General features: G+C 51.4%; 1 protein-coding gene and 1 long non-coding RNA gene across 3 annotated transcripts in view; one reads left to right on the top strand and one right to left on the bottom strand.

Annotated features, from left to right (window-relative positions):
- Positions 1 to 12,622, top strand: part of LOC132214774 (pulmonary surfactant-associated protein D-like) — a 79,981-nt gene extending 67,359 nt beyond the window's left edge. The window contains exons 1-6 of one of the 2 annotated variants that reach the window (XM_059662204.1): positions 4,273 to 4,392; positions 6,444 to 6,642; positions 8,402 to 8,503; positions 8,745 to 8,825; positions 9,401 to 9,484; positions 12,067 to 12,622. In XM_059662204.1, the coding sequence (XP_059518187.1) occupies positions 4,390 to 4,392; positions 6,444 to 6,642; positions 8,402 to 8,503; positions 8,745 to 8,825; positions 9,401 to 9,484; positions 12,067 to 12,446 (849 nt within the window). In that variant the 5' untranslated portion in view covers positions 4,273 to 4,389 and the 3' untranslated portion in view covers positions 12,447 to 12,622. Of the gene's footprint in view, positions 1 to 4,272; positions 4,393 to 6,443; positions 6,643 to 8,401; positions 8,504 to 8,744; positions 8,826 to 9,400; positions 9,485 to 12,066 lie in introns of those variants that run through there. The other variant, XM_059662200.1, reaches the window with a different exon arrangement.
- LOC132214781 (uncharacterized) overlaps positions 1 to 25,567 on the bottom strand; it is a 43,981-nt gene that overhangs the window by 2,794 nt on the left and 15,620 nt on the right. The gene's annotated exons all lie outside the window — the stretch shown is intronic.

Here is a 25,567-nt window from a genome sequence, read left to right as displayed (position 1 = left end):
GCCAGGCAAGAGACCCATTTTCTTTATTTTCCTTTCATTTGCCAGAATCACACCACTGAATCCAGGACCAAAAATAGTCCTATTGGTGTTTTGTAGGTGGTTCACAATTGTCAATTAGGATTACCACCTAGGATTTCCCCACTACATTCACACCACCTCCCGTCCTGCCTCTACTGACTGGACTACGCGACGTGTTTGCAAAGAGCTAAGGTCTGAGAAAAACATCAGTGTGTTGCTTGCTGATTTTTTTTTTTTTTATGATTTCAGAGAGCAAGAGAGAGAGATAGAAACATCAACGATGAGAGAGAATTATTGATTGGCTTCCTCCTGCCTGTCCCCTACTGGGGATCGAGCCCACACCCCGGGCATGTGCTCTGACCAGGAATCCAGCCTGGGATCTAAGCCCTATCCACTGAGCCAAACCAGCTAGGACTTGCCTGCTGGTTTTAAAGAAATAAACTAGAGGACTGGCTGGGAAGGACCTGGGTTTATTAGACCTATGTGGACACCAGTGTGGCCTGCTGGTGAAATTTTCCGCATCATAGGCTTTCACAGCTCATGGTTATAGAGAGTCCAGAAAACAAAGCAAGCAGGTGTGGGCAGGGGTGGGGTGTACCTGTGTGCACACTGTGTGACATCAGATGCCAGCTGTGTCCCTGCAGTCTGCAGTCTGGGCTCACACACGCACCAGGCCCCCAAGGTCCACGGTCCACTCCCAGACGGCCCTCCTCAGAGCCGCAGGGTGCGAGCTCACACACCGCACACTGGTGCCTGTTATGGGGTCTTCCCAAAGCATAAAGGACTCGGGGGGTATGCCGTGAAGCTAAGCTGAAAATAAGAATCTGAAGTAAGAGAGATTTTTAAAAAAGCTTTGATGACGTAGGGAGGAAGATTAACCATAAGGCTGGCAACTTAGGGCCTTTGTTGACCTTTGCCAATGAGATTGAAATAATGGAGTAGGCACAGAGGCTCTAGTGACTGGAGTTGAGAAAAGAATTAAAACAAGGAATTGAAAGTCTGCTGGAAATGTTTTCTGGAAGCAGCTTGATAGAGGAGGCACAGGGAAGGTTGCCACCTGGTGTGAATTCAAGGTACTGAGAGAAAAAATAAAATAAAAAACAGCTCATGTGAACTTTGGATTATTGGGGGAGGGAAAAAAGCAGCAGATAAATGAGTTTAGGCCGAACCTTACTTTGGTTTCTCTCTTAGTCTCCAAACTCCTTCAACACTTCCAGCTCCGCACATGTCGCCTCTCCTTCCTCAGAACACCCAGTGCTGCCCAGATGCTGGCTGAGCTCTCCAGGCCTCTAACTCCTAGCAGCAGCCAGGACCCATCTACAGGCCGGACTCACAGGCCCCCATGAGGTCATCTGCCCATCAAGGCTGTTCCTGGTGCTTATCCTTCATTTTGGTTGGGGAGGCGTGATCTATGCTGGAATCAATCAGAAACTCCCTCTGCCTGCACCTCAGCCATTGACTTCCCCAATTAAAAATCGTGCTTTCACCTGCTCTGTGTTCCTCTGGGCATATTCCTCTTCTTAGAGTTGGACCTCAGGCAAGTTCATCTTTCTTTCTTTTGAAATTTATCTATTTAATTATTGTATTAAATTTATTTTTGTAACATTGGTTAATAGGATCATATAGGTTTGCAATGTATATTTCTATGATACATGATCTTTACATTGCATTGTGTGCCCACAAAATTTCATCAAATCATCTCCATTGCCATACATTTGGCTTTTGTTTTTTTTCCCCTCTACTACCCTCCACCTCCTTTTGTCTGGTAATCACCATAGTGTTGTCTGTGTCTATGAGTTTCAGTTTCATATCTCACATTTGAATTAAATCATATTGTTCTTAGGTTTCTCTAACTTTCATTTTTTCTTTTTTAATGTATTTTTATTGATTTCAGAGAGGAAGGGAGAGGAAGAGAAAGAGATAGAAACATTAATGATGAGAAAGAATCATTGATCGGCTGCCCTTACACAGCCCACTCTGGGGATTGAGCCCGCAATCTGGGCTCGTGCCATGACCGAGAATTGAACTGTGACCTCCTGGTTTATAGGTCAACACTTAACCACTGAGCCATGCCGAACAGGCCTGATTGACATTTTTTGCATAGAATAATATTCTCAAGATCAATTCATGTTATCACAAATGGCAGTATTTCAATTTTTCCTATGGCTGAGCAGTATCCATAGTATATATGTACCACATCTTTATCCAATCCTCTATCGAAGGACACTTGGGTTGTCTCCACGTCTTGGCCACCGTGAATAATGCTGCTATGAACCCTGGCGAGGTCGAGACGGCCCCTGTGAGGTCGGGATGGCCCCGGTGAAGTTGAAACAGCCCTGGTGAGATAGGGATGGCCCCGGTGAGGTCGGGATGGCCCTGGTGAGGACAAAACGGCCCCGGTGAGGTTGGGACAGCCCTGGTGAGGTTGAAACAGATAACGGGGACCAGTATAGACTGATTAACAGGGATAGATGCATTGGCAGAGCAGCATTGAACAGACTGTCAAACTACAGTGGGAGGCCTGGGAAGGGTTTGGCGGGGTGGGTTAAGAGATCAACCGAAGGACTTATATGCATGTATATAAGAATAACCAATGGACACAAGACACTAGGTGGGTAGGGGAGGCCGGGAGAATGTCAAGGAGCGGGGGAAGGAGACATATGTAATACGCTTTGTAATACTTCAAGAAATAAAAATTATTTTAAAAAATTAAAAAAAATCACTGATTCTCTTCTCTGCTTCTTCCAGCCTATTTTAAATTTTTTTTCAGTGTATTCTTGATATCAGCTATGGGACTATAGGCAACTTCATTTCTGACTAGTTATTAGTCATGAAAGCCATTGTGATCATCATTTGAGATCCGACTCTTCTCACCTGTGGTGGTGTAACTGGGAAGGTGAAGGTTATCATTGTAACAAGAGTGTCTGGGCTGGATCATAAATAAAATTAGATGCCGTTTTAATGTGGAGTTAGATGAAGGAAACACTACAGTCTGTGTTATAGGGGGATGCCAGGGCAATGAGAAGGAGTTCTTAATAGGCTAGGAGGTAGCAGTTAATAGAAGCTAAGTTGCAAACAGAGAAAACATATAGGGCTTCTGAAATAAAAGTCTGAAATTAATAGGAGTTTGTCTAGCAACCAGGATCAGACTTGTCAGGTAGGCTGTGTGGGGAGTGGAGAGCAATGGTTCAGTTCAGTTAAGCCTCCATGCTGATCCAGATCTCTGGGAGGCACACGAGCATCCTAAGATGGGGATGTTAATAATCAAAGAGTTTTATCATTTGGGCACAAGTGGCTCTACTATGGGATCCTGCTTCAAAAAAATTGCATTATGGGAAACAAGACCCTCTCCTACCAGCCGAGGAAACTGGCATTAGAGCCTCTACAACACACAGGGGATGCCACAGCAGCAATAACACCCAAGAGCAGTCGGCACCACCAATGGAGTGGCCAAAGGAGACCACTGCGGGCATAGGCAGCTAGTGTGTGGACCTAGGCAAAGGCTTGATGCAAGAGATGAAGCCACAGGGATCTAGAAGGGGGTGGAGATGACAGCAACAGCAGTAGGTCAGGCAACTGCCCCATGGCCACTGGAAGTCAGAGTTTCCTGTGGGATGCCCGCAATAGTGTATCAGGGGCCCACGGGTCCAAACTGCTTCCTAGAACAATACACAGGGGAAACACCAGCTAAGGAAGTGGAGAGATGAAGGCAAGGATGTAAGGACTCCATCCCATAGAAAGCAAGTGAGGGGCTCTCCAACATCTAGAACAGGAAGCAAAAGAGTGACCCCTGCAGGTGGCAGCTCCCCAGCCACTGTCCTCACAGAATGCTGCAGCCTCTGCAACCCCTCTAGCTCCTCCTCCCCTGCCCAGAAATGCCAAGAAGCTTCCAGATCTTTCCCACTCTCTGGGCAGTAATGTTGAGGTGAAGGCCAAAGAGAAGTTGGTACAACAAGCCCTGCTCTTGAAATATGCAAATAAATATGCTTTTGCAATACTTGTAGGTTATGGTGCAACTTGCTTCCTCATCTGCCCCTCACTCTGCTTCCCTGGCTTTGGTCTTCTCTGGAACTCAGATTCGTGGAAATCTGTAAAACCCAGACACTGATGATGCCGCTGAACGCACAGGGATCAGTGAGGTGCAGATGAGGCCATGGACTGAGGGTGCTCTGTAAACTCTAAGGGACATGTGTGTGGTGTTGGGAAAGTTTCCAGAACCAAGGTGGGGTGAGAATCAGTGAGTCAACAAGGAAGAAAATTCTCCCAAAGAGTTCTTAGAAGACCAACACCTGGTGGCTCAGCATAAATAGCCCGAGCCTGTGGGCCAAGGAAGTGATCATTTGCCTGGAGACCCTGACCCTCGAGGAAGCAATGGTGAGTGTCAATGCCGGCCTCTCTTTTGGTTTTCTCTGTGTCCAGAGAATGTCCCCCTGCCCATTTGGGATGCTCTAATGTACTGGTGTTGAGGAAGACAGGGTCTATGTAGCTCTTCTGCTCTGGGAGTTGTGGGTGTGGGTGTGGGTGTGGGCGTGAGAGGGCAACGTAGTGGGGGAAGAAGGACCGTCCTCTGGCCCTCACTCTGCTTCCTTTGCTCAGTGGGAGATTAGCCTTCTGGGCTGGGGGAGGGTAGGTGAGTGGGATATGACACTCACCTGGACCCCAGATGCCACTGTCAGGAAGCCTGAGGTGGGAATGAAATTTCAACTTCTCGCTTGGCTCTTTCTATCCCTGATTTCTTCAGAAAAGAAGGTGGTGGAGGAGAAACAGCCCCGGCCTTCTCAGGCCCGGGATCAAAGTCCATCCTGTACCAACTGCCCGTTGGACATGGATAAACATGATTTTCTCTTAGCTTCATATTTTATTTTAGAAATACACCCACTGGACAAGTTTACTGATTTTCAATTAATTTTTAGGGGTGTCATTTTTCAATAATACTTTAGTCTGACATTGAGGCATAAAGTGAACATTATTATGTTGGTTTAAGGGGATGTGGCTCTGCCAAATACCTCTATAGGCCCAGGGAGGGGTCCTCAACCAAGTCCTAGGTCTCCAACCCTGTTAGGGGGCTCCTGCCCAGGCCCTTTCTGCTACAGTGAGCTGTGGTGCCCTCTGTGCCATCTTGAGCTATTGGGCAAAATGCCTGTTGCTTTTCATTCTTCCCCAGATGTGGGCACAGGGCCCTTGAATTGTGGCAGCAGCACACCAGGGGGCAATGCCCTGGCTCTGGCTGGATCCTTTGGTGCTTGTGGCTGAGCCTCTGCCCCAGCAAGGGCCACGCTGCTGGCCTGTGAGCTTGCCTGGTGTTTAGAGACTCCCATGATGCCCGAGGAAGTGGTAAACTCAGAATGAGAAAGAACTGGTGCCAACAGGGTCCTCCGCAGCCCAGAACCACCAGCAAGTGGAGAAGAAAGCACTTCTGTGGCCAGGAAGGCCCTCCACTGCCTCCCCCTCAGGCTGCCTGGCGATCCCTTCTCCTTTGCTCTGTCCCTCAGGCTTGTTCCCAGCCTCTGCCACTCCCATGGGCCCTTTCCTGGCTCCTAACTTTACAGTTTCTCTCAAGAGGAAAGAAGCCCATCATTGGGAGTGACCAGGTCCTGCACCCACCCTGACCTCTCTTAGCTGCGGAATCCCTCTCACATGTCAGTGGACACCCTATTAAACATCTGCTTTTTCTCCAACTAAAACCCCCCTTTCTCTGACGGAGCTCACCTCACATGCCCTCCTCCACGAGGCCCCTCTCCCAAGTCGTCCCAGGTGGAGGGGCAGCACTCTAGGCATCCCAGGGTCTTCCCAGCTATTCTGAGAACTTTATCTGGGTTCCATCTGGAACTTTCTTCATGGAGACAGCGTCTAGTCCAGGAATGGCAGGCCACCTGGCAAACATGTAGCCGTGTACCCATCTTGTGTTAGGACACATGTCACTGAGCATTCTGGCTCTTTCCAGACAAGCACTGAAACCACCAGTGCTGGTCCATCCAAGGCTACAAGTGACAGGAAATGGGTTTGCCCAGCCACCTTGCTGATACAGAGAGGGAGATGGAGGTTCAAAGAGGGGAACTGTCCTGCCCAAAGGCACTTCGTGAGTCCTTCCTGATGTGACAGGTGGCCTCAGTGAGGAGTTCTCATCCTAGCTGTGCCGATGGCAGTGCAAGGGAAGTCACTAGAAGGGACAAAACGGGGCATCTGAGAAGAGGTAGATGTTGCTGATAGCCATGTCAGAGTTCAGCTGGGTAACTCATGCCCTCCCAGGCCAGGCTGTATGGCTGCCTTGTCCTAAGTTGCTTTCAGAGTCCTGCTGCTCCTGATCCCACAGAAGGGGCAAGGCAGTAGGAAAGTGCCTCTCTGACTTCCGGGCACTGGGCTAAGCACTAACCCGTGTTTTGAAACTAAGAGCACATCCTTTCTCTTTCTGTCCACCCCTGAAGGCCATGCTTCTTCTCCTCTCCGTGCTGGTCCTGCTCACACAGCCTCGAGGGTCATGGGGAGCAGATGTGAAGACCCTTTCCCGGAAAGCTTTGATTGATGATGGCACCCTAGTCACCTGGAGCCCTGTGGAGAATGGCCTGCCTGGTCGTGATGGACGCGATGGGAGAGAGGGCCCCCGGGGCGAGAAGGGGAATCCAGGTAGAGCTGGGACCATGGGCTTGTCCTGGTGGGCATGGGTGGCCACTGGAATTGCAACCAACTCAGCAACTCTGGATCTTCTGCCGTGGAAGCCCTGGAAATGGAAACCCACCTCCTTGGGGAGAAGTCCCCTAGACATTCAGTCCACCTAGAGCACCTCGTTACCAGTTGGCAAATGACAGGCTGCTCTGAGCCCTGAGGTGTTATGCCCCTCCCCTAGCTGTCAGGATTCCTCCCTTAGGATCTTCTGATTCCTCTCACCCAAACAATGGAGCAAATTGTGGGTAAATGCCTGGTCTTCAGGGCCCCGTGGAACTAAGTTGCAGCACTTATAGTTGGTCATTATTGTTGAATGATTTCTGTGCAGTGTGTGAAATATTTAACTAAATTCTACTGCATTAGAGGTTGGCAAAGATGAGGCTCTGTGGCCCCACACTCAGGCCTGATCAAAAGGATTTACTTAAATACACTATGGAGAGGAGGAAAGGGAGCTCTTATTTTATAACTGGACGTTTGTAGCTTTTGACCTTCACCTGTTTTTCCCACCACCCAGCTCCCATCTTAGGCAACCACCAATACTCTGATCTCCGCAGTTATGAGTTCAGGTTCTTTATTTTGTTTCTTAGAATCCAGATATAAGTGAGATCATACTGTATCTGTCTTAATTTGTATGACTTATGGCACTTAGCATAATTCCTTCAAGATCCATTCCTGTTGTGGCAAATGGTATGATTTTTTTGCTGCTAAATAATATTCCAGTGTGTGTGTGTGTGTGTGTGTGTGTGTGTGTGTGACATTTTTATCCATTCGCCCATTATGGACACTATTAGGTTGTTTCCATCTCTTGGCTACTGTAAAAAATGTTGCAATGAACATGAGAGTAGAGATATCTTTCAAATTAGTGTTTTATTTCCCATGGATATAACCCAGATGTGGTATTGCTGGATCATACTTTTTTCAAAAATTATTATTTTTAAAAATATATTTTTTATTGATTTTTTACAGAGATGAAGGAAGAGGGATAGAGAGTTAGAAACATCGATGAGAGAGAAACATCGATCAGCTGCCTCTTGCACACCCACTACTGGAGATGTGCCCACAACCAAGGTACATGCCCTTGACCAGAATCGAACCTGGGCCCCCTCAGTCCACAGGCCGACGCTCTATCCACTGAGCCAAACCGGTTAGGGCTAAATTATCTTTTTAATGTCTTATGGAAACTGCATATTGGTCCCCGTAGTGGCTGCACCAATTTACAATCCCACCAACAGTGCATAGGGGATCTTCTTCTTCACATCCTCACCAACACTTGTGAGCTTTTGTGTTTTTTATAGTTGCCATTCTAGGAGGGGTGAGATGATATCTCTTGGGTTTGATCTGCATTTCCCTGGTGACTCATGTCACGGATCATTTCTGATATAAAGTTTGGTCCTAGGAAGGGGAAAGCCAGGAGTCCATGATCCAGGATAAAAGCTGGCAGACCCCGTGCTCTAAATCCTCAGTCTCGGGGCAGGGAAGGTGCACTGCATGGAAACCAGACAGTTCTTGGCTTAACCACCCCTCCAGCTCTGGCAGCCCTGTTGCCTCACCTGTGAAACAGGGATGTGCACACCCGCCTCCTGGGTCACCACTGGACTGAGGAGTGTGGGGGTGGAATGTCTACACCTGCAGAATCTGAAGGAATGCAGGGGCTGACCTGCAGGTGCTGCTCCTCCTAGGCCCAGGGCCAGGTTCATGTCCATTTCTTCTGCTGCTACAGGTTCACCAGGAGGTACAGGGCTAATCGGGATGCTGGATGTCCCCAAAGAGGACAATAGCTCTGCTGGAGAACCTGGACTGGAGGGAGACTCGGGGCCACGTGGTGAGCAGTGGGCGTGGACTGCAATGCCTGCCACTAGGCCATGCAAGAGGATGCACATACACATCCCAGGAAGGAGGGTGCCCTGCGGGTGGTGCTGGGTTAACACAGGGAAGGCGGTAATACTGCTGGGTGGCGTCTGTAGGATGGTGCTGTTCTCTGACCTCTATGACTGCTCTCACCTTCTCACGCTCTCCCCCTTCTAAGAAGACGCCGTGCACTGACTGGCTGCTCCTTTTCCCAGGACCTCCGGGACCTGCAGGTGTGCATGGGCCGGCTGGGAGAGATGGTCCCTCAAGAATACAGAGGGATGTAGGACCCCAAGGTAAACCAACCCCCAAAAGAGAGCCTGGACCCAAAGGTAGGAGGTTGGTGTGTGGAGGTCCGGAAGGGAGAGGGAGGAGTGACAATGGCAACCATTATGTGACCTAAAGATACTCAGTGTGCAGTGAAGCCAGGCCATCTCCACTGGCAGGCCCTGCTGTGGCCCCTGCCCCCCCAAACCTCCACATCTGGAGGAGCCCAGACAGTGGGGTGCACAGCCCCCCGGTTCCCCTTCTCCACGTGGAGCTGAGGAAATCATCCAGCCTGCAGACACTCTCAGCAGCTTTTGTCCCAATCTGTTCCTTCCTCAGGAGAAGTGGGTGCCCCAGGCGTGCAGGGCTCTGCAGGAACAAGAGGCCCCCCTAGGTCTCAAAGGGGAGAAAGGTGACCCTGGTGAGCGTGGAGACCCTGGATTTGCAGGGGCAGCTGTGACAGTGGCTGTGGGCTTCCTGGGGTCCAGCTCCTTACCCTCCCCCAGGAAAGCCTGTCACTGAGCACCCTTCCCCTGGGACCCGGACTCTGAGCCGATCTCTGGCTGTGAGGGACTGGTCTTCACTGGGCCTCTCTCTCCTGCAGACATCAGTGCTCTGTGGCGGCATCTAGAGGCCTTGCAGGGGCAGGTAAGACGACTGCAGGGAGCCCTCCTTCAGTATAAGAAAGGTGAGTTCCTGGATCTGGACCTGAACCTGAGCCAGTTGCTGAGGGCAAGCCCCAGGCAGGGTCTGTGTTTGGGTTTGGAGTAGGCCGGGCCTGAGACAGGCCTGGTTCTAGGACTGGGGGCTCTAGGATGCTAGTGGGTTTGGATGATGGGCTGGACCTGGGACTGGGGCAGGACCTGGGGCTAAGCATAGGGTGGGGCAGAGCAGAGCAGCCACATGTTCCAGGGGCTGGAAGCAGATTCAAGAGACACGGAACAGGGTGTGGCCCTTACATCAGCTCCGTGGGCTGGCATCAGCATGGTCAAGGCTGCCAGCTCCAGCCCCCACCATCACAGCCCCCTGTGACCCTAGCCAGATCAAGGCCCCAAGCCCAGTGCAGTTCAGACCTTCCCTCCTGCAACCTGTGCTGGTCCCTGGACACCCCACTACCCAGGATGCATTTCTTATCTCTATGGGGCTAGGTGTGCAAAGCCCTCAAGATGTTGTTGCCCAGCTCACAGCAGCAGTGACTCCTGACACTGTCCTGAGAGTTGGGGCTGGGAAGCTGTGCTTGCATTCAAGGCTGTGAGGGTCTGACCTTGGCATATGGACATTGAGAGTCTCACCTGAGACAGGCCCTGGGTCTGGCAGGGGGCAGGCTGCCTCTGGGCTCTGCCCAGTGCTGGGCTCTCCCACTCCTCCCTGGGTGTTCATGGTGGAGACTCTTCCCTACTTGGGTGCTGAGGAGTCAGGGGCTCCAGCAGCACAGCCCAGTGCCTGTGCCTGTGCGCATCTCCACCTCAGTCCCTAATTTCCCCCCCTCCTCCCCGTTTTCCCTATGTCAGCTTTGAGCTCAAATCATTCAGCAAATCTCATTGATCCAAAGAGGAGTTTCTGAAGGAGGAGAGCACACAGGGGTTAGACATGGAGTTAGCTCCTATGTATCTAAAACCACTAAGTACCCACGTACCAAGGGTGAGGTTTTAAGCATTTGGTATGTCTCCCTCTCTCCACAAACATGCATGTGTGCTCACTCCCTCACATGCACACTGATGCAAACAACGGAAAATTCATGGTATACACCTGATACACGTGTGTGTATTACACACATGTCATTACTCACCTCACGTCCTGTACACCCATGAGCACACGCACATATTCACACACACCAGGTGGGCCTTCAGTGCTCCCATGTACCTTCAGATGGACACGTGGCCATGTTCATGTATGCACACAGATCCACCCGGGTGCATGTAGTGAATGGCAGATGAACTCCTGTCCAGGGCTGCTCTGGGTGCCCTCCTGAGCCTGTGGAGAGTCTGCCCCCTGAGCCCTTGTGGAAGGGTCACAGTGGATCCGTGTGCAGCCCCTTTGGGGCTGGAGCACAGCCCTCTCAGGAGCCCTGAAGGCTTCTATGCACGAACCCAGAAGTCAAAGGGATGGAAAATGAGCCCGGCCAGCATGGCCCAGTGGTTGACCGTTGGCCTATGAACCAGGAGATCATGGTTTGATCCCTGGTCAGTGCATGTGAACGAGCTGTGGGCTTGATCCCCAGTACGGGGCATGCAGGAGGCAGCCAATCAATGATTCTCTGTCATCATTGATGTTTCTATTTCTCTCTCCCTCTCCCTTCCTCTCTGAGATCAATAAAAATGTATTGTAAGACACACACACACACACACACACACACACACACACACACACACACACGCCCCCGCGCGCAGAGAATGGAAAATGAGGTAGAATGAAAACATATAGTTGAATGTCACACAGGTGATGCTTTTATAAATTGTATTCCCATCTTAGAGATGAGGAACTGGAAACCCGAAAAAGGAAGTGACTTTCCTTTGTCCACCTGGACAGTCATGGTCAAGGCAGGGCTGAATGCCTGGCCCTCTGACTCCCAGACAGGCCTCTCTCCAGCACTGACTCTCTCCTGCCCCTGACGCCCATGCACACCTCTCAGCTGTCCTTGTCCTCTCTCCCAGCTCTCCAGCCTCCCCCACATGCACACCTGGAGGCCAGCACTGGGCGCACACAGTGCAGAGATTAGCACAGCACTGCCCTCAGATGGCCCACCCTCTCCTCTTCTTTCCCACACCCACACGCGGCACGGACCTCCCTGTCAATGCCACATGCCCTGCTGTTATGCAGGGTCCACAGTGAGATCAGAGGGAGCACCGTCCTTCTTTCCAGAGCTCAGAGGCTGCTGTGCCATTTCGCTGCATGACGCCAAAGCTTCCCAGTCCCACCCAGTAACTGGGAAACCGATTCTGCCATGCAACATGGGGTGAAAAAGAAAGAGCACATCTCAGCTCTAGTGTGAGATCAGATAAGAGTGATCCCCCAACTCTGCATGTGATGGTCACATGGAGTTGAGCCTCTTACTTAACCTCTCTGAGCCCAGTGTTCTCACCTGTAACTAGACAGGCAGGTCCACCTCCCAGAGCGCACCCTGGAGCCAGGGTCTCACCTTTCTCCTCCCTGGTGCTTTGAGGCCCTATATGAGAGGCCTGGGGCTCTGGTTAGAACACAAAGGTCTTAGATCCACCCAGTGTTGGAAGGTGCCCCCGGAACTCCAACCTAACTGTCCTCTTCTCCTAGTGGAGCTCTATCCCAAAGGCCGAGATGTTGGCCAGAAGGTCTTCAAGACAGCAGGCTTTGTAAAAAGTTTCTACCAGGCACGGCAAATGTGCTCACAGGCCGGGGGGCAGCTGCCCTCCCCACGCTCTACAGCTGAGAACCACGCCTTGCAACAGCTGGTCCAGTTGGAGAACAGTGGTGCTGCGTTCCTGAGCATGACTGACTTTTGGAAGGAGGGCAGGTTCACCTACCCAGGAGGGGCGTCCCTGGTCTATTCCAACTGGGCCCCTGGGGAGCCCAACGACGATAGCGGCAAGGAGGACTGTGTGGAGATGTTCAGCAACGGCAAGTGGAACGATGTGCCCTGTGGAGCGAAGCGCCTTGTGATCTGCGAGTTCTGAACCCTCGGGGTGGGTGGGGCAGCCGTGGTCCAGGAGCCTGGCCATGACAGGTGTGCTGCTGACATGACAAGGAAGAGCTGAGGGCTCTGTGGCCAGGCTTCTGCACAGAGCTGTGGGATGAGGCCAGCCAAGGGCTCCCATGGAACTCCTCTCTCAGAATAAAATGCGAAATTGGCTTCACTGGCTGCTCTGTCAGAGGAAGAAGGGGCCAGCCTGCTTTTCCAGTTGCAAGGGATAAAATTAGTCCCCAAATTGCAAAGGGATAAAATTAGTCCCCAAAATCCAAAGGGATAAAATTAGTCCCCAAATCCAAAGGGATAAAATTAGTCCCCAAAATCATCCTCAGCCTCTGCCTCCCCAAACTGTCAACCCAGCCAGTCACTCCCTCCTCTGTCACTCCCTCCTCTGTCACTCCCTGCTCTGTGACTCCCTCCTCTGTCACTCCCTCCTCTGTCACTCCCTCCTCTGTCACTACCTCCCCTGTCACTCCCTCCTCTGTCACTCCCTCCTCTGTCACTACCTCCCCTGTCACTCCCTCGTCTGTCACTCCCTCCCCTGTCACTCCCTCCCCTGTCACTCCCTCCTCTGTCACTCCCTCCTCTGTCACTCCCTGCTCTGTAACGCCCTGCTCTGTCACTCCCTCCTCTGTCACTCCCTGCTCTGTCACTCCCTCCTCTGTCACTCCTTCCCCTGTCACTCCCTGCTCTGTCACTCCCTGCTCTGTAACTCCCTCCTCTGTCACTCCCTCCTCTGTCACTCCCTGCTCTGTCACTCCCTGCTCTGTCACTCCCTCCTCTGTCACTCCCTGCTCTGTCACTCCCTGCTCTGTCACTCCCTCCTCTGTCACTCCCTGCTCTGTCACTCCCTCCTCTGTCACTCCCTCCTCTGTCACTCCCTGCTCTGTGACTCCCTCCTCTGTCACTCCCTCCTCTGTCACTCCCTCCTCTGTCACTACCTCCCCTGTCACTCCCTCGTCTGTCACTCCCTCCCCTGTCACTCCCTCCTCTGTCACTCCCTGCTCTGTCACTCCCTCCTCTGTCACTCCTTCCCCTGTCACTCCCTGCTCTGTCACTCCCTGCTCTGTAACTCCCTCCTCTGTCACTCCCTCCTCTGTCACTCCCTGCTCTGTCACTCCCTGCTCTGTCACTCCCTCCTCTGTCACTCCCTGCTCTGTCACTCCCTCCTCTGTCACTCCTTCCCCTGTCACTCCCTGCTCTGTCACTCCCTGCTCTGTAACTCCCTCCTCTGTCACTCCCTCCTCTGTCACTCCCTGCTCTGTCACTCCCTGCTCTGTCACTCCCTCCTCTGTCACTCCCTGCTCTGTCACTCCCTGCTCTGTCACTCCCTCCTCTGTCACTCCCTGCTCTGTCACTCCCTCCTCTGTCACTCCCTCCTCTGTCACTCCCTGCTCTGTGACTCCCTCCTCTGTCACTCCCTCCTCTGTCACTCCCTCCTCTGTCACTACCTCCCCTGTCACTCCCTCGTCTGTCACTCCCTCCCCTGTCACTCCCTCCTCTGTCACTCCCTGCTCTGTCACTCCCTCCTCTGTCACTCCTTCCCCTGTCACTCCCTGCTCTGTCACTCCCTGCTCTGTAACTCCCTCCTCTGTCACTCCCTCCTCTGTCACTCCCTGCTCTGTCACTCCCTGCTCTGTCACTCCCTCCTCTGTCACTCCCTGCTCTGTCACTCCCTGCTCTGTCACTCCCTCCTCTGTCACTCCCTGCTCTGTCACTCCCTCCTCTGTCACTCCCTCCTCTGTCACTCCCTGCTCTGTGACTCCCTCCTCTGTCACTCCCTCCTCTGTCACTCCCTCCTCTGTCACTACCTCCCCTGTCACTCCCTCGTCTGTCACTCCCTCCCCTGTCACTCCCTCCCCTGTCACTCCCTCCTCTGTCACTCCCTCCTCTGTCACTCCCTGCTCTGTCACTCCCTCCTCTGTCACTCCCTCCTCTGTCACTCCCTCCCCTGTTACTCCCTCGTCTGTCACTCCCTCCCCTGTCACTCCCTGCTCTGTCACTCCCTGCTCTGTCACTCCCTCCTCTGTCACTCCCTGCTCTGTCACTCCCTCCTCTGTCACTCCTTCCCCTGTCACTCCCTGCTCTGTAACTCCCTCCTCTGTCACTCCCTCCCCTGTCACTCCCTCGTCTGTCACTCCCTCCCCTGTCACTCCCTCCTCTGTCACTCCCTGCTCTGTCACTCGCTCGTCTGTCACTCCCTCCCCTGTCACTCCCTCCTCTGTCACTACCTCCCCTGTCACTCCCTCGTCTGTCACTCCCTCCCCTGTCACTCCCTCCCCTGTCACTCCCTCCTCTGTCACTCCCTCCTCTGTCACTCCCTGCTCTGTCACTCCCTCCTCTGTCACTCCCTCCTCTGTCACTCCCTCCCCTGTTACTCCCTCGTCTGTCACTCCCTCCCCTGTCACTCCCTCCTCTGTCACTCCCTGCTCTGTCACTCCCTGCTCTGTCACTCCCTCCTCTGTCACTCCCTGCTCTGTCACTCCCTCCTCTGTCACTCCTTCCCCTGTCACTCCCTGCTCTGTAACTCCCTCCTCTGTCACTCCCTCCCCTGTCACTCCCTCGTCTGTCACTCCCTCCCCTGTCACTCCCTCCTCTGTCACTCCCTGCTCTGTCACTCCCTCCTCTGTCACTCCCTGCTCTGTCACTCCCTCCTCTGTCACTCCTTCCCCTGTCACTCCCTGCTCTGTAACTCCCTCCTCTGTCACTCCCTCCCCTGTCACTCCCTCGTCTGTCACTCCCTCCCCTGTCACTCCCTCCTCTGTCACTCCCTGCTCTGTCACTCGCTCGTCTGTCACTCCCTCCCCTGTCACTCCCTCCTCTGTCACTCCCTCCTCTGTCACTCCCTCCTCTGTCACTCCTTCCCCTGTCACTCCCTGCTCTGTAACTCCCTCCTCTGTCACTCCCTGCTCTGTCACTCCCTGCTCTGTAACTCCCTCCTCTGTCACTCCCTGCTCTGTCACTCCCTCCTCTGTCACTCCCTCCTCTGTCACTCCCTCCCCTGTCACTCCCTCCTCTGTCACTCCCTCCCCTGTCACTCCCTCCTCTGTCACTCCTTCCCCTGTCACTCCCTGCTCTGTCACTCCCTGCTCTGTCACTCCCTGCTCTGTCACTCCCTCCTCTGTCACTCCCTCCTCTGTCACTCCCTGCTCTGTCACTCCCTCCTCTGTCACTCCCTCCTCTGACACTCCCTCCTCTGTCACTCCCTGCTCTGTCACTCCCTCCTCTGTCACTCCCTCCTCTGTCACTCCCTCCCTTGTCACTCCCTCGTCTGTCACTCCCTCCCCTGTCACTCCCTCCCCTGTCACTCCCTCCTCTGTCACTCCCTCCTCTGTCACTCCCTGCTCTGTAACTCCCTGCTCTGTCACTCCCTCCTCTGTCACTCCCTCCTCTGTCACTCCCTCCCCTGTTACTCCCTCGTCTGTCACTCCCTCCCCTGTCACTCCCTCCTCTGTCACTCCCTGCTCTGTCACTCCCTCCTCTGTCACTCCTTCCCCTGTCACTCCCTGCTCTGTCACTCCCTGCTCTGTAACTCCCTCCTCTGTCACTCCCTCCTCTGTCACTCCCTGCTCTGTCACTCCCTGCTCTGTCACTCCCTCCTCTGTCACTCCCTGCTCTGTCACTCCCTCCTCTGTCACTCCCTCCTCTGTAACTCCCTCCTCTGTCACTCCCTGCTCTGTCACTCCCTCCTCTGTCACTCCCTCCTCTGTCACTCCCTCCCCTGTCACTCCCTCCTCTGTCACTCCCTCCCCTGTCACTCCCTCCTCTGTCACTCCTTCCCCTGTCACTCCCTGCTCTGTCACTCCCTGCTCTGTCACTCCCTGCTCTGTCACTCCCTCCTCTGTCACTCCCTCCTCTGTCACTCCCTGCTCTGTCACTCCCTCCTCTGTCACTCCCTCCTCTGACACTCCCTCCTCTGTCACTCCCTGCTCTGTCACTCCCTCCTCTGTCACTCCCTCCTCTGTCACTCCCTCCCTTGTCACTCCCTCGTCTGTCACTCCCTCCCCTGTCACTCCCTCCCCTGTCACTCCCTCCTCTGTCACTCCCTCCTCTGTCACTCCCTGCTCTGTAACTCCCTGCTCTGTCACTCCCTCCTCTGTCACTCCCTCCTCTGTCACTCCCTCCCCTGTTACTCCCTCGTCTGTCACTCCCTCCCCTGTCACTCCCTCCTCTGTCACTCCCTGCTCTGTCACTCCCTCCTCTGTCACTCCTTCCCCTGTCACTCCCTGCTCTGTCACTCCCTGCTCTGTAACTCCCTCCTCTGTCACTCCCTCCTCTGTCACTCCCTGCTCTGTCACTCCCTGCTCTGTCACTCCCTCCTCTGTCACTCCCTGCTCTGTCACTCCCTCCTCTGTCACTCCCTCCTCTGTCACTCCCTGCTCTGTCACTCCCTCCTCTGTCACTCTCTCCTCTGTCACTCCCTCTCTGTCACTCCCTCCTCTTGCTGTGGTGCTCCCTTAAGGCAGTTCCTTATCATCTGCTTTTGCTAGCCCCTCCCCCTCTTCTTGACCACTTAATGGTGACCTGCTCAAGCCTTAGCTCTCCTTTCTCTCCCCTCCTCACCCTCACTCCAGGGATGAGCTCATTCCATCCAGGGCTCAGATCCCTGACACCCACATTACATGCCTGCTCAGGACCTCCCAGAGCCCTGGACCCCGTGGCCAATGCCAGCTGGAACCCCAGGCCTGGGCAGTTCCAGTGGCTGCTCCTTGTTTCAAGGCCTGAGCCCAGGAAGTGGGCTGACCTGGCAGGTCATCTGCCTCCCTGGCAGGACTGTGTGGCCCAGTTGAGTAGCCTCCTCTGCATCCCTGCTCACCAGGACCTCATTCTACCCTGTCATTTTGACTGCCTGTCGGCTCATGGGAGGGAGTCCCACCTGCACAATCCCCATTCCAGCTGAGATCTCAGGTACAGAGGGTCCAGCCATGCTCAGGTTCACCCCCAGCCCTGCCCTGGCCTCAGTCCAGGAAGTTCTTCCCCCATGCCACCTCAGATACAGCTGGCCAGTTCCTCCTCCTCCTCCCACAGAGACAGGGTCGGGGGGATGGAGGGGAAGACTTGCTCAAGGCCTCAGGCATGTCAGTGCTACAACTGGTCTTGTGAAAGGACATCTGATCCCAAACCTTATATTTCTGGCGTGTCAACTTTTAGACCAAAGGCCTCTGTATACCAGTTGATTTTAATGACACTTGTGCCTAAGAAATTGGAATGACACCTGGATGAAGCCCAGGCTCATGGGAGAGGCAACAAGACAGGAAAGCAGCCCTCCTTTGTTCCCAGGGATCAGAGGCCACACCCCTCTTCCCACCACTCCACAGCCACACCTCAGATGTAGGACAGCAGGTCTGAAAGCAAAAAGCCACATGTAATAACCATGGTGTCAGGTGGGGAAGAGATTGATCGAGATGATCACTTAGTACATTATGTAATGACTAATCACTGGGATATACACCTGAGGTTAATATAATACAGTATGTCATGTATAATTTAAAAATGAAAAATAATTTAAATAAAGTGATTATTGATAGGTTTAAAAAAAAGAAAAGGAAAAGGACAACAAAAACCACACCTCCCAGCAGCACACAGCTCAGTCTCTCTGCTGAGACCTTTTACCTGTTACTGAAAAAAAATAAAAAACAAAAAAACAAACCCAAGTCATGGCAGCTTCTGAAATATGTCAGTTATGCAATAGGGAGCAAATAATCTTCAATTCAGGAGTCAGACCTGGCCACCATCCACCTGGGAGCTTAGAAAGGCATTTCATTGCAAATACAAAGGAAAAAGCAGTGGGTATGGTTTAAGCCCAGGGAGGCATTTTTTCAAAGAATGAGGAGTTCTGAGGTGGCTCAAGGACTGCGGTGCACAAGCAGCGCTGTGTGGCCTCCCTGCTTCTGCCTCTGCATCCTCGCCTCTCTTCCTCCTTCTCCCACCACCTTCTTCTGCTTCAGGCTCTCAGTTGCCCAAGCAGAAAGTCATGTGTCACACAGAGATCAGAAACTCTGGCTTGATATCAGGTCAAAATTCCTGTGGAAGTGAATCTGCCTGTCTCAGATGCCCGCCTCTGGCCCAGTAGACTAGGCTTGGGGGTGGACCCCACAGCACAGTATGGCCCAGTATGGCCATTGGGACACATGGAAGGTCATGGTGGTCTGGTAGTCTCTCTAACAGTGACCATTTCACATCCCAGCAAGTAAGGCAACCTATTTCTCTGACAAGAGTGGAGGGAAATGGAAAAACTGACTCAATAGGAAAAGAGTTATCCTGGGGTGCTGAAGGCCAAGATTGTTGAGACCCCAGACCCTAGGAAAAGCTTTAGATCCACCCCAGCACGGGGTCTGATTTCTGTCCAGCACAGAGAGCAAGTAAGGAGGGTCATTTGGGTTCTGTAGACACAATGCAGCTGGACAAAAGCCATGGACTAAGTCAAGTAAATCAGAAAATTAAGGTTTTCACTCTTTCTTAGTATAGACACCTCTCCTACACTCACATTCATGGGCAGAAGTGAACACAGGTGTTAAACAGTAATAGCCCTGCCCCACCCATAGTAGCCTTGGTCCCTAGTGTAGTAGCCTGGGTGCCACGTGAAGCCAGGACTGCGTGACTCTGACCTCTCAGGAGATGCTATGACCCTCACAGTGTCAGGTGACATCCTGGGAGCAGCCTGGGGTCCTTCCACGTGCAGAGGGTGACAACCACAGCAGCTCCATGGGGAAGCCCCTGCTCTGTTCAATAGTATATTCTCAGATCACCTCCTGGTTCTCAACCCTCTTGCTACCCAACCAACCCACCTCCCATCATGAACTAACGGTGGGGCACTCTCTGATGTTTGCTGATGTTAGGATATTTATCTTTGTCCTAAATTCCCTCAACATAAAACACCGAGAACTGAGTTGCTTAAGTTCAGAATATTCTCAATTACTCTTGTCTTCGGATATCCTTAATTCAAGCTTACTGGTGTGCTTGACTTTTCAAGCTACCGGTGTTTATATACTAGAGCCCAGAACCCAGGTATCTACTAGAGGGGACAACATATTTATAAGCTAAATATCTATCCAGGCCCCTCGTCATACCCTCATAGATGCTATAAGCCCTGAACAGCCCTGATGTGAGGGATAAGCTGAAGAACTGTGTCCCTGCACAGAATAGGGGCGCTCAACAGGAAGATTTGAAATAAGTGGATGTCTGTAAAACTTTTTAACCAGGAGAACAGAGGAGAGCCATCTCTTTGTGGAATCACCAAGCTACTCAGAGACCAAGACACTGTGACCTGTGTCGCTTCTGGGTAGAAGCAGATAAGGCAGTTGCACCGTCTGAAACGCCCTTTTCTCCACTGCCATGGTGGGCACAGCAGCAATCGGTACTTATAACATGTTGTGTAACCCGGCATTTCCCGAAACCTGAGCAAATGCAGGGGAAATAGCTGCTCTTGAAGATCATTTGGATGGATCTACCTGAAGCTTGAGTGAGATTTGGAGGTTGTCACTGCAGCATACCTAGCCCATCTTTACTGCATAAAATTTGAATATTAACCTACTTGACTTTCAGTTACCTAAGCAATATAGTCTCTCTCGGGCTGCCTGACTCAAACAACCTTGAGCCACAGAGGGATTCATGAAGGCCGTCCTTACCTGAGCAAAACGCTACTTTTCATATTTGTTTAGTGAGAAGACAAAGTGAAAAAATGAAAGAGTTGAGTGAATGAAAACCTGATTTCATATTTGTAAGCCTGTTTGTACGGTTGAATAAAGTGTTTTCAAGACATTTCCAGGCCCATTGACCTGAGGAAATAGCACTGTGAACCCACTGCCAGCCTCTCTGCATTTTTATTAATTCCCTGAATGCTTCATTTCACATGTAAGTGGCCAGGGTCAGGACAAGGCCAAAGGTCAGATGACAACTTCAGGCCAAGGAAATGCGTTCTGTGATCAGAGGGCTGGATTGGGGCAGGAAGGGGAGGGTACAAGCGCTGCTGAGTTTTGAGCAAGCCCAGGACTCCTGGTCCTGGCCACAGAGGCCTGAGAGGATAGGAAGAGGATGAGAGGGATTTAAGTTCTCCAAAGACTCAGTTCCAAAAAGGAGTGAGGCTGGGAGGACCTCATCAGGAGGTCTTATGATAGAATAAACAACCTAGAACAGTCAGAAAAATTACTTAAAAAACAATGAGAATGGAGTTGGTCCTCTTATGTTAAAAGGTTTTATAAAACTAACATAATTGTAATAATGTGTTACTAACACAGAAATAGATGGACCAAATATAAAGGTCACCAAAACCGGACCCAAGTATGTCTATACATATATGTCATATATGCATGATAAAAATAGACTACCAAGGTTATAGGGAAATAATGAATGGTTCAATTAATAATTCTCAGTTAAATGGTTAAGCATTTAGAAGAAAAATAAAATCATATTTTTTACTTACATATAAAATTCAAAATCAGAATTAAAATATAAAACTTCTCTGCCAAAAATAAAGCAATGTAAGATTAAAATTGAAATGCTTATTTATCTGCAAAGTGTATAACATAAATCAAGAAGAAAATGATGACTATTGAAGAAGAAATGAGAAGAGAAATAGCTAAGAATGAGAAAATTCATGAAATTAGATGTACTGATGGCCAATTGTAAAGAAACATGAAAAATGTAAAATCTTAGTAATAATTAAAGAAACTCAAATTAAATAGCAATAAGCATCCAAAAATGTATGGACTAGAGTTCAAGCTATACTCAGAAGAAAATGTACTTTACTTTCATTATTAAAAATTGCAAAATAGCTCTAGCTGCCTTGGCTCAGTGGATAAAGGGTCAGCCTGCAGACTGAAGGGCCCCAGGTTCGATTCCAGTTAAGGACACATGCATGGGTTGTGGGCTCAGTCCCCAGTGTGGGGTGTGCAGGAGGCAGCCGATCAATGATTCCCTCTTGTTATTGATGTTTCTATCTCTCTCTCCTTCTCCCTTCCTCTCTGAAATCAATAAAGAAATATTTATATAAAAAATGCAAAATAAAAGCATGGGCATTGAGTGTGGTGTTAAGCCATCTCTGAAGCATCTATCCATCCTCCATCTCAGACTGTGGGTGCTTCTGTCTCTGGACTCCTCAGACCCCTTCCACATGGTGCATCCTAAATGCACTTCACCTTTCCGGGTCCCTGCCCTTGGAATGCTTGGGAACCAGACCTCATGTAAGGGGAGAGGCTCACCTAGGAACTGCAGACAGAGCAGGAGAAAGGGTCACCACAGGTGGCCAAGGTTTTCTCTCCAGAGGATGAACTTGCTGGGTAAAGGGTCACACAGGCAACTCCCCTATGGACTCTGATAGTGCTTTTGTGGTCCCAATGCCATGGTTTGTTAGGTGAACAAGAAGCTGACTTGGCAGAAGCACCAGGCAGAGCTGGGAAGTGGGTTCTTTTCCACACACCATCTCAGATCCGTTGGTAGTCACTGCAGGGTTAAAATGGCTCTGGAGTCTCATCCCGGCTGAGTATATGACAGTTGAGTAGCCATGTCTGCTGCTGATATGGGGGAGGAGAGGGGCAACATGTGTGCTAGTGTTTGCTGTTCTTGGTGTAAGAGGACAGGGCTCCACAGGACCTGAGGGAACCCAACCAGGGGGAGCCACTGAGCTGCATCAGTGAGCAAGTGAAGGCACCTTCTGGGTCTCCTGCAATAATCCTGGTGCTCCCATCAGCTGGGCTTCCAGGAATCCCAGGTTCAGTTACAACACAGACTGACAGCTAGTGGGACAACAATGTCATCGCCACTGGAGACCTGCAGGAGATCCCCACCATCTCTATGTGGGCTGAGGTCTCCTAGGTGTCCTCATGGGTCCCAGGACAGTCTCTCAAGTTCCCTTAGTTACAGGTCCTCAGCCTGAACTCCTTTGCACCACAAAGGTCAGAGGTAAACACTTAGCAATGTTGTAAAAAGGGACCTGGTTCTGAGAGAAGTGCACAGTCTCTCCTGGCTGATCCTGAGGGCGGGGAAGAGAGACACATAGAGCTTGATTCTGGTTGAAGGTCACAGAGATACACAGAGGTAGCTAAAGGGGATGCCCACACATTCAGCCTCCACCAGCCAGTCCTATCTTTGCAGAGATTCTGACATCAGCCTAGACACAGAGATATGAGGCGGGAATGTAAGGAGGAGGATAGGGGTGGCACTCTAAAGAGCTCACAGTGAAGCTGTGGATATGAGAGAGACACAAGGACCAGGAGCAAAGAATTCCACCAGTTCCAGGGATTGCTGGACATGAGGGCTGTCTGGTCACCCAGTGGGAGAGTATGTCTGGACCTGGCCCTACAGCGGAGGGGCATTTAGGAAATGCATTCTAACTGGATATAGCAATCAGGGCAGAAGGGAAGAAAGCAGGAACATCTGAAGTTGCAGACAAGGGCCCTACCACTCACCTGGCCCTCCATGTTGGCTCTCTGAGTTTGCTAGCCCTGTCTTAGAGGCACCAGCAGAGGGCAGCATGAAGCCACTGCTCTTGCTGCCCAGCTAAACCCAGTTATTCAAGAAAGGAAGCTGTGCCCATAGCCATTTCCAAAATAAGTTGCGCAGCTTCCATCTTGGTTCCAGCTTGGAGCTGAGTCAAGATCCAGAGAAGGTTGTGGGGTCACACAAATTGGAGGACTGCAGTTCCTTTATTTATTTGTTTATTCATTTATTCACTCAACAGTTGTGGAGGGTGAGGTGGTCCCCAGCCCTATTATGGGCCCTGGACTTCATTGTATGACTCAGGTGATCATACTAATCACGGTATCACCAAGAAGGAATGCTAGCACAGCATTCTTCTGAGCCAGTGCTCTTCTGGCTGCCATGCTTGTGCCAGTCCATTTATTCCTCACAGCCCTGTGAGGGGGGCACTATTCATATCCCATGTTTACCAAGAAGAGAACCAGTGCCCAGAGTGTGTGTGACTTGCTCAGGACCTCAGCTGCACGGGGTGTGAACACAGGCAGTCTGGAGCCAGCATCCTCATTTAAAAAAAATATATTTTCATTGATTTCAGAGAGGACGGGAGAAGGAGAGAGAGATAGTCACATCAATGATGTGAGAGAATCATTGATTGGCTGCCTCCTGCACGACCCTCACAGCGGATCAAACCTGCAACCCAAGCATGTGCCCTTTATGGGATCAAACCTTGGACCCTTCTGTCTGTAGGCCGAGGCTCTGTGCACTGAGCCAAACCAGCCAGGGCTCCAGCGTCCTCTTAATGACTTTGCTACACTGAAAAAATCCAACAGGTAAACGGTCAGGATGATTTCAGATGTCCACAACTGCCAATAAGAAAATAAACCTGGGTGTTGTAATGGGGACTGGGGTTGGAGTAGCCTTACATTCAATGGTCAGATAAAGGCTTTGAAGGGGAGGACAATGGTGACAATAAGAGCCAGGACCGGCAAGAGGGGGATCGTGTTATCACCCACACAATCTCTGTTGAGCCAGGGGCTGTAGTGCTCAGCTCAAGGCCATTTGTGAACACTTTGTCCATGACCAAGAATGTACATACCTCACCCAGAGCCCCTGACACCACCAACCAATGCTCCTCAGTGAGGGTGTGCAGAGTAAGGCACCTGGATATAGGCTGGGTGTGGGAGGTGGGGAGGTAGGGGTGAGGCTTCTAACAGCAGGATGCTAGGAATTTCAACCACTGGGTCTCCTGGTTTCTATACAGAAATTCACACTCTCACACATGCACAAAGATCCCAAATTCATGTGCACAATTCCCCACTCAGGGTTCACCTGTGCGGTGCCTCACCTTCTCTGACACTCGGCAGAGATGTTCCAGACCCAGGCCCATTGCCTGAAGCCAGGAGGCAGGCAGACCAGGAAATGCAGAGGGAAGGATCTGAGTCAGCAGTTGCGTTTTACTAGTGGGACAGGAGCAGTTAAAGGAGATTATTTGGGATCTGACACTGTGGAGTTAAGCAGGACCCTCTTCACCTTGTGAAGGGCTACACAGATGGAGAAGCCCTGGCCCCCTGGCTTCGGGGTCTCCCTGTGGAGGTAAAATGCAGCCAGAGAGCTGCTAGGATGGTTGTATTTCCTTGAGCAGTGGTTTCCAAAACTGGCCAAACATCTGGATCGCCTAGGGACCTTACCACAGTGAAGGTCTCTGAGCTTCTGATGCACTGGGTTCAGAGCGGAACCAACATGACCCTATAACTCTGCCAAGCCTTCCAGGTAGCTCTGCTGGCACTCCTCTGAAGAGCCACATGAGGTGGTACTCAGGGTTACAAAAACAACGTCACTTTGCATACTTCACTTTTCAACATCGCCATGATGACATTCGGTCACTTCCTGGTTAATGGGTATGAATTCCTGATTCTTGGCAAGTTCTAATGCACAGGTCAGTTACACAATTATGACAAACAACCTTCCAGGTCAGAGGCCCTCTGCAACCTGCAAACACAAGTCCAGCTCTGACTGTGACCTGGCACAGGTGGATTTCTGAGGGCCACACAGAGGGAATCAGGTGGCCCAGGGCACAAAGGAGGGCTGAGGAATGCGAATGCCAGGCCATTAGCCTGAACCCTAAGTCCCCATCATCTGGCATGGGAATGGCTGAGAGTGAGAACAGCAGAGCCTTAGGGCTCCACAGAAAGATGATCCTGCAGGAATGAGGCCCTGCAATTCCAGGTGCAGAGCCCAGCTGGAGCCGGGCCTTAAATGCTGCAAGTTTTTGGTAGCTGTTTCCCCTCTGGTTGCGGAAGCAAATGATGCTGGCTGGGTCTATATTCCCTCAGGAGACCGCTGACTTACATGTAGTTTAAATTCAAGGTTCCCATCTTGAGAGTAAGGTGGACTTGTCATTCTTATTTGGTCTGGCTTTCTATGGACTTGAGAACTAGGTGATCAGTGCTCAGGCCACAATGACTTTGGACACAATGGCAAGTAACAAAACTGAAAACAGTTCTAAGATCCTGCAGTGTTTGCTCCTGAAATGGGCTCCACGGATCTGAATCTGTGTGACCATTGACTCCTCCAGCTTTAACAGGGAGAAGCCTTGACAGAGCAATTTAGATAGAGATTGAGGCCCAGGGAGCTCACATGCCACTCAATGCACTAGGCAGGGAGATGCTTGCCAGCCTTGCATTTCCCACC

Source organism: Myotis daubentonii, chromosome 13 (assembly GCF_963259705.1).
Source record: "Myotis daubentonii chromosome 13, mMyoDau2.1, whole genome shotgun sequence".
Classification (NCBI taxonomy): domain Eukaryota; kingdom Metazoa; phylum Chordata; class Mammalia; order Chiroptera; family Vespertilionidae; genus Myotis; species Myotis daubentonii.
This window is presented reverse-complemented; position numbering and strand designations above follow the sequence as displayed.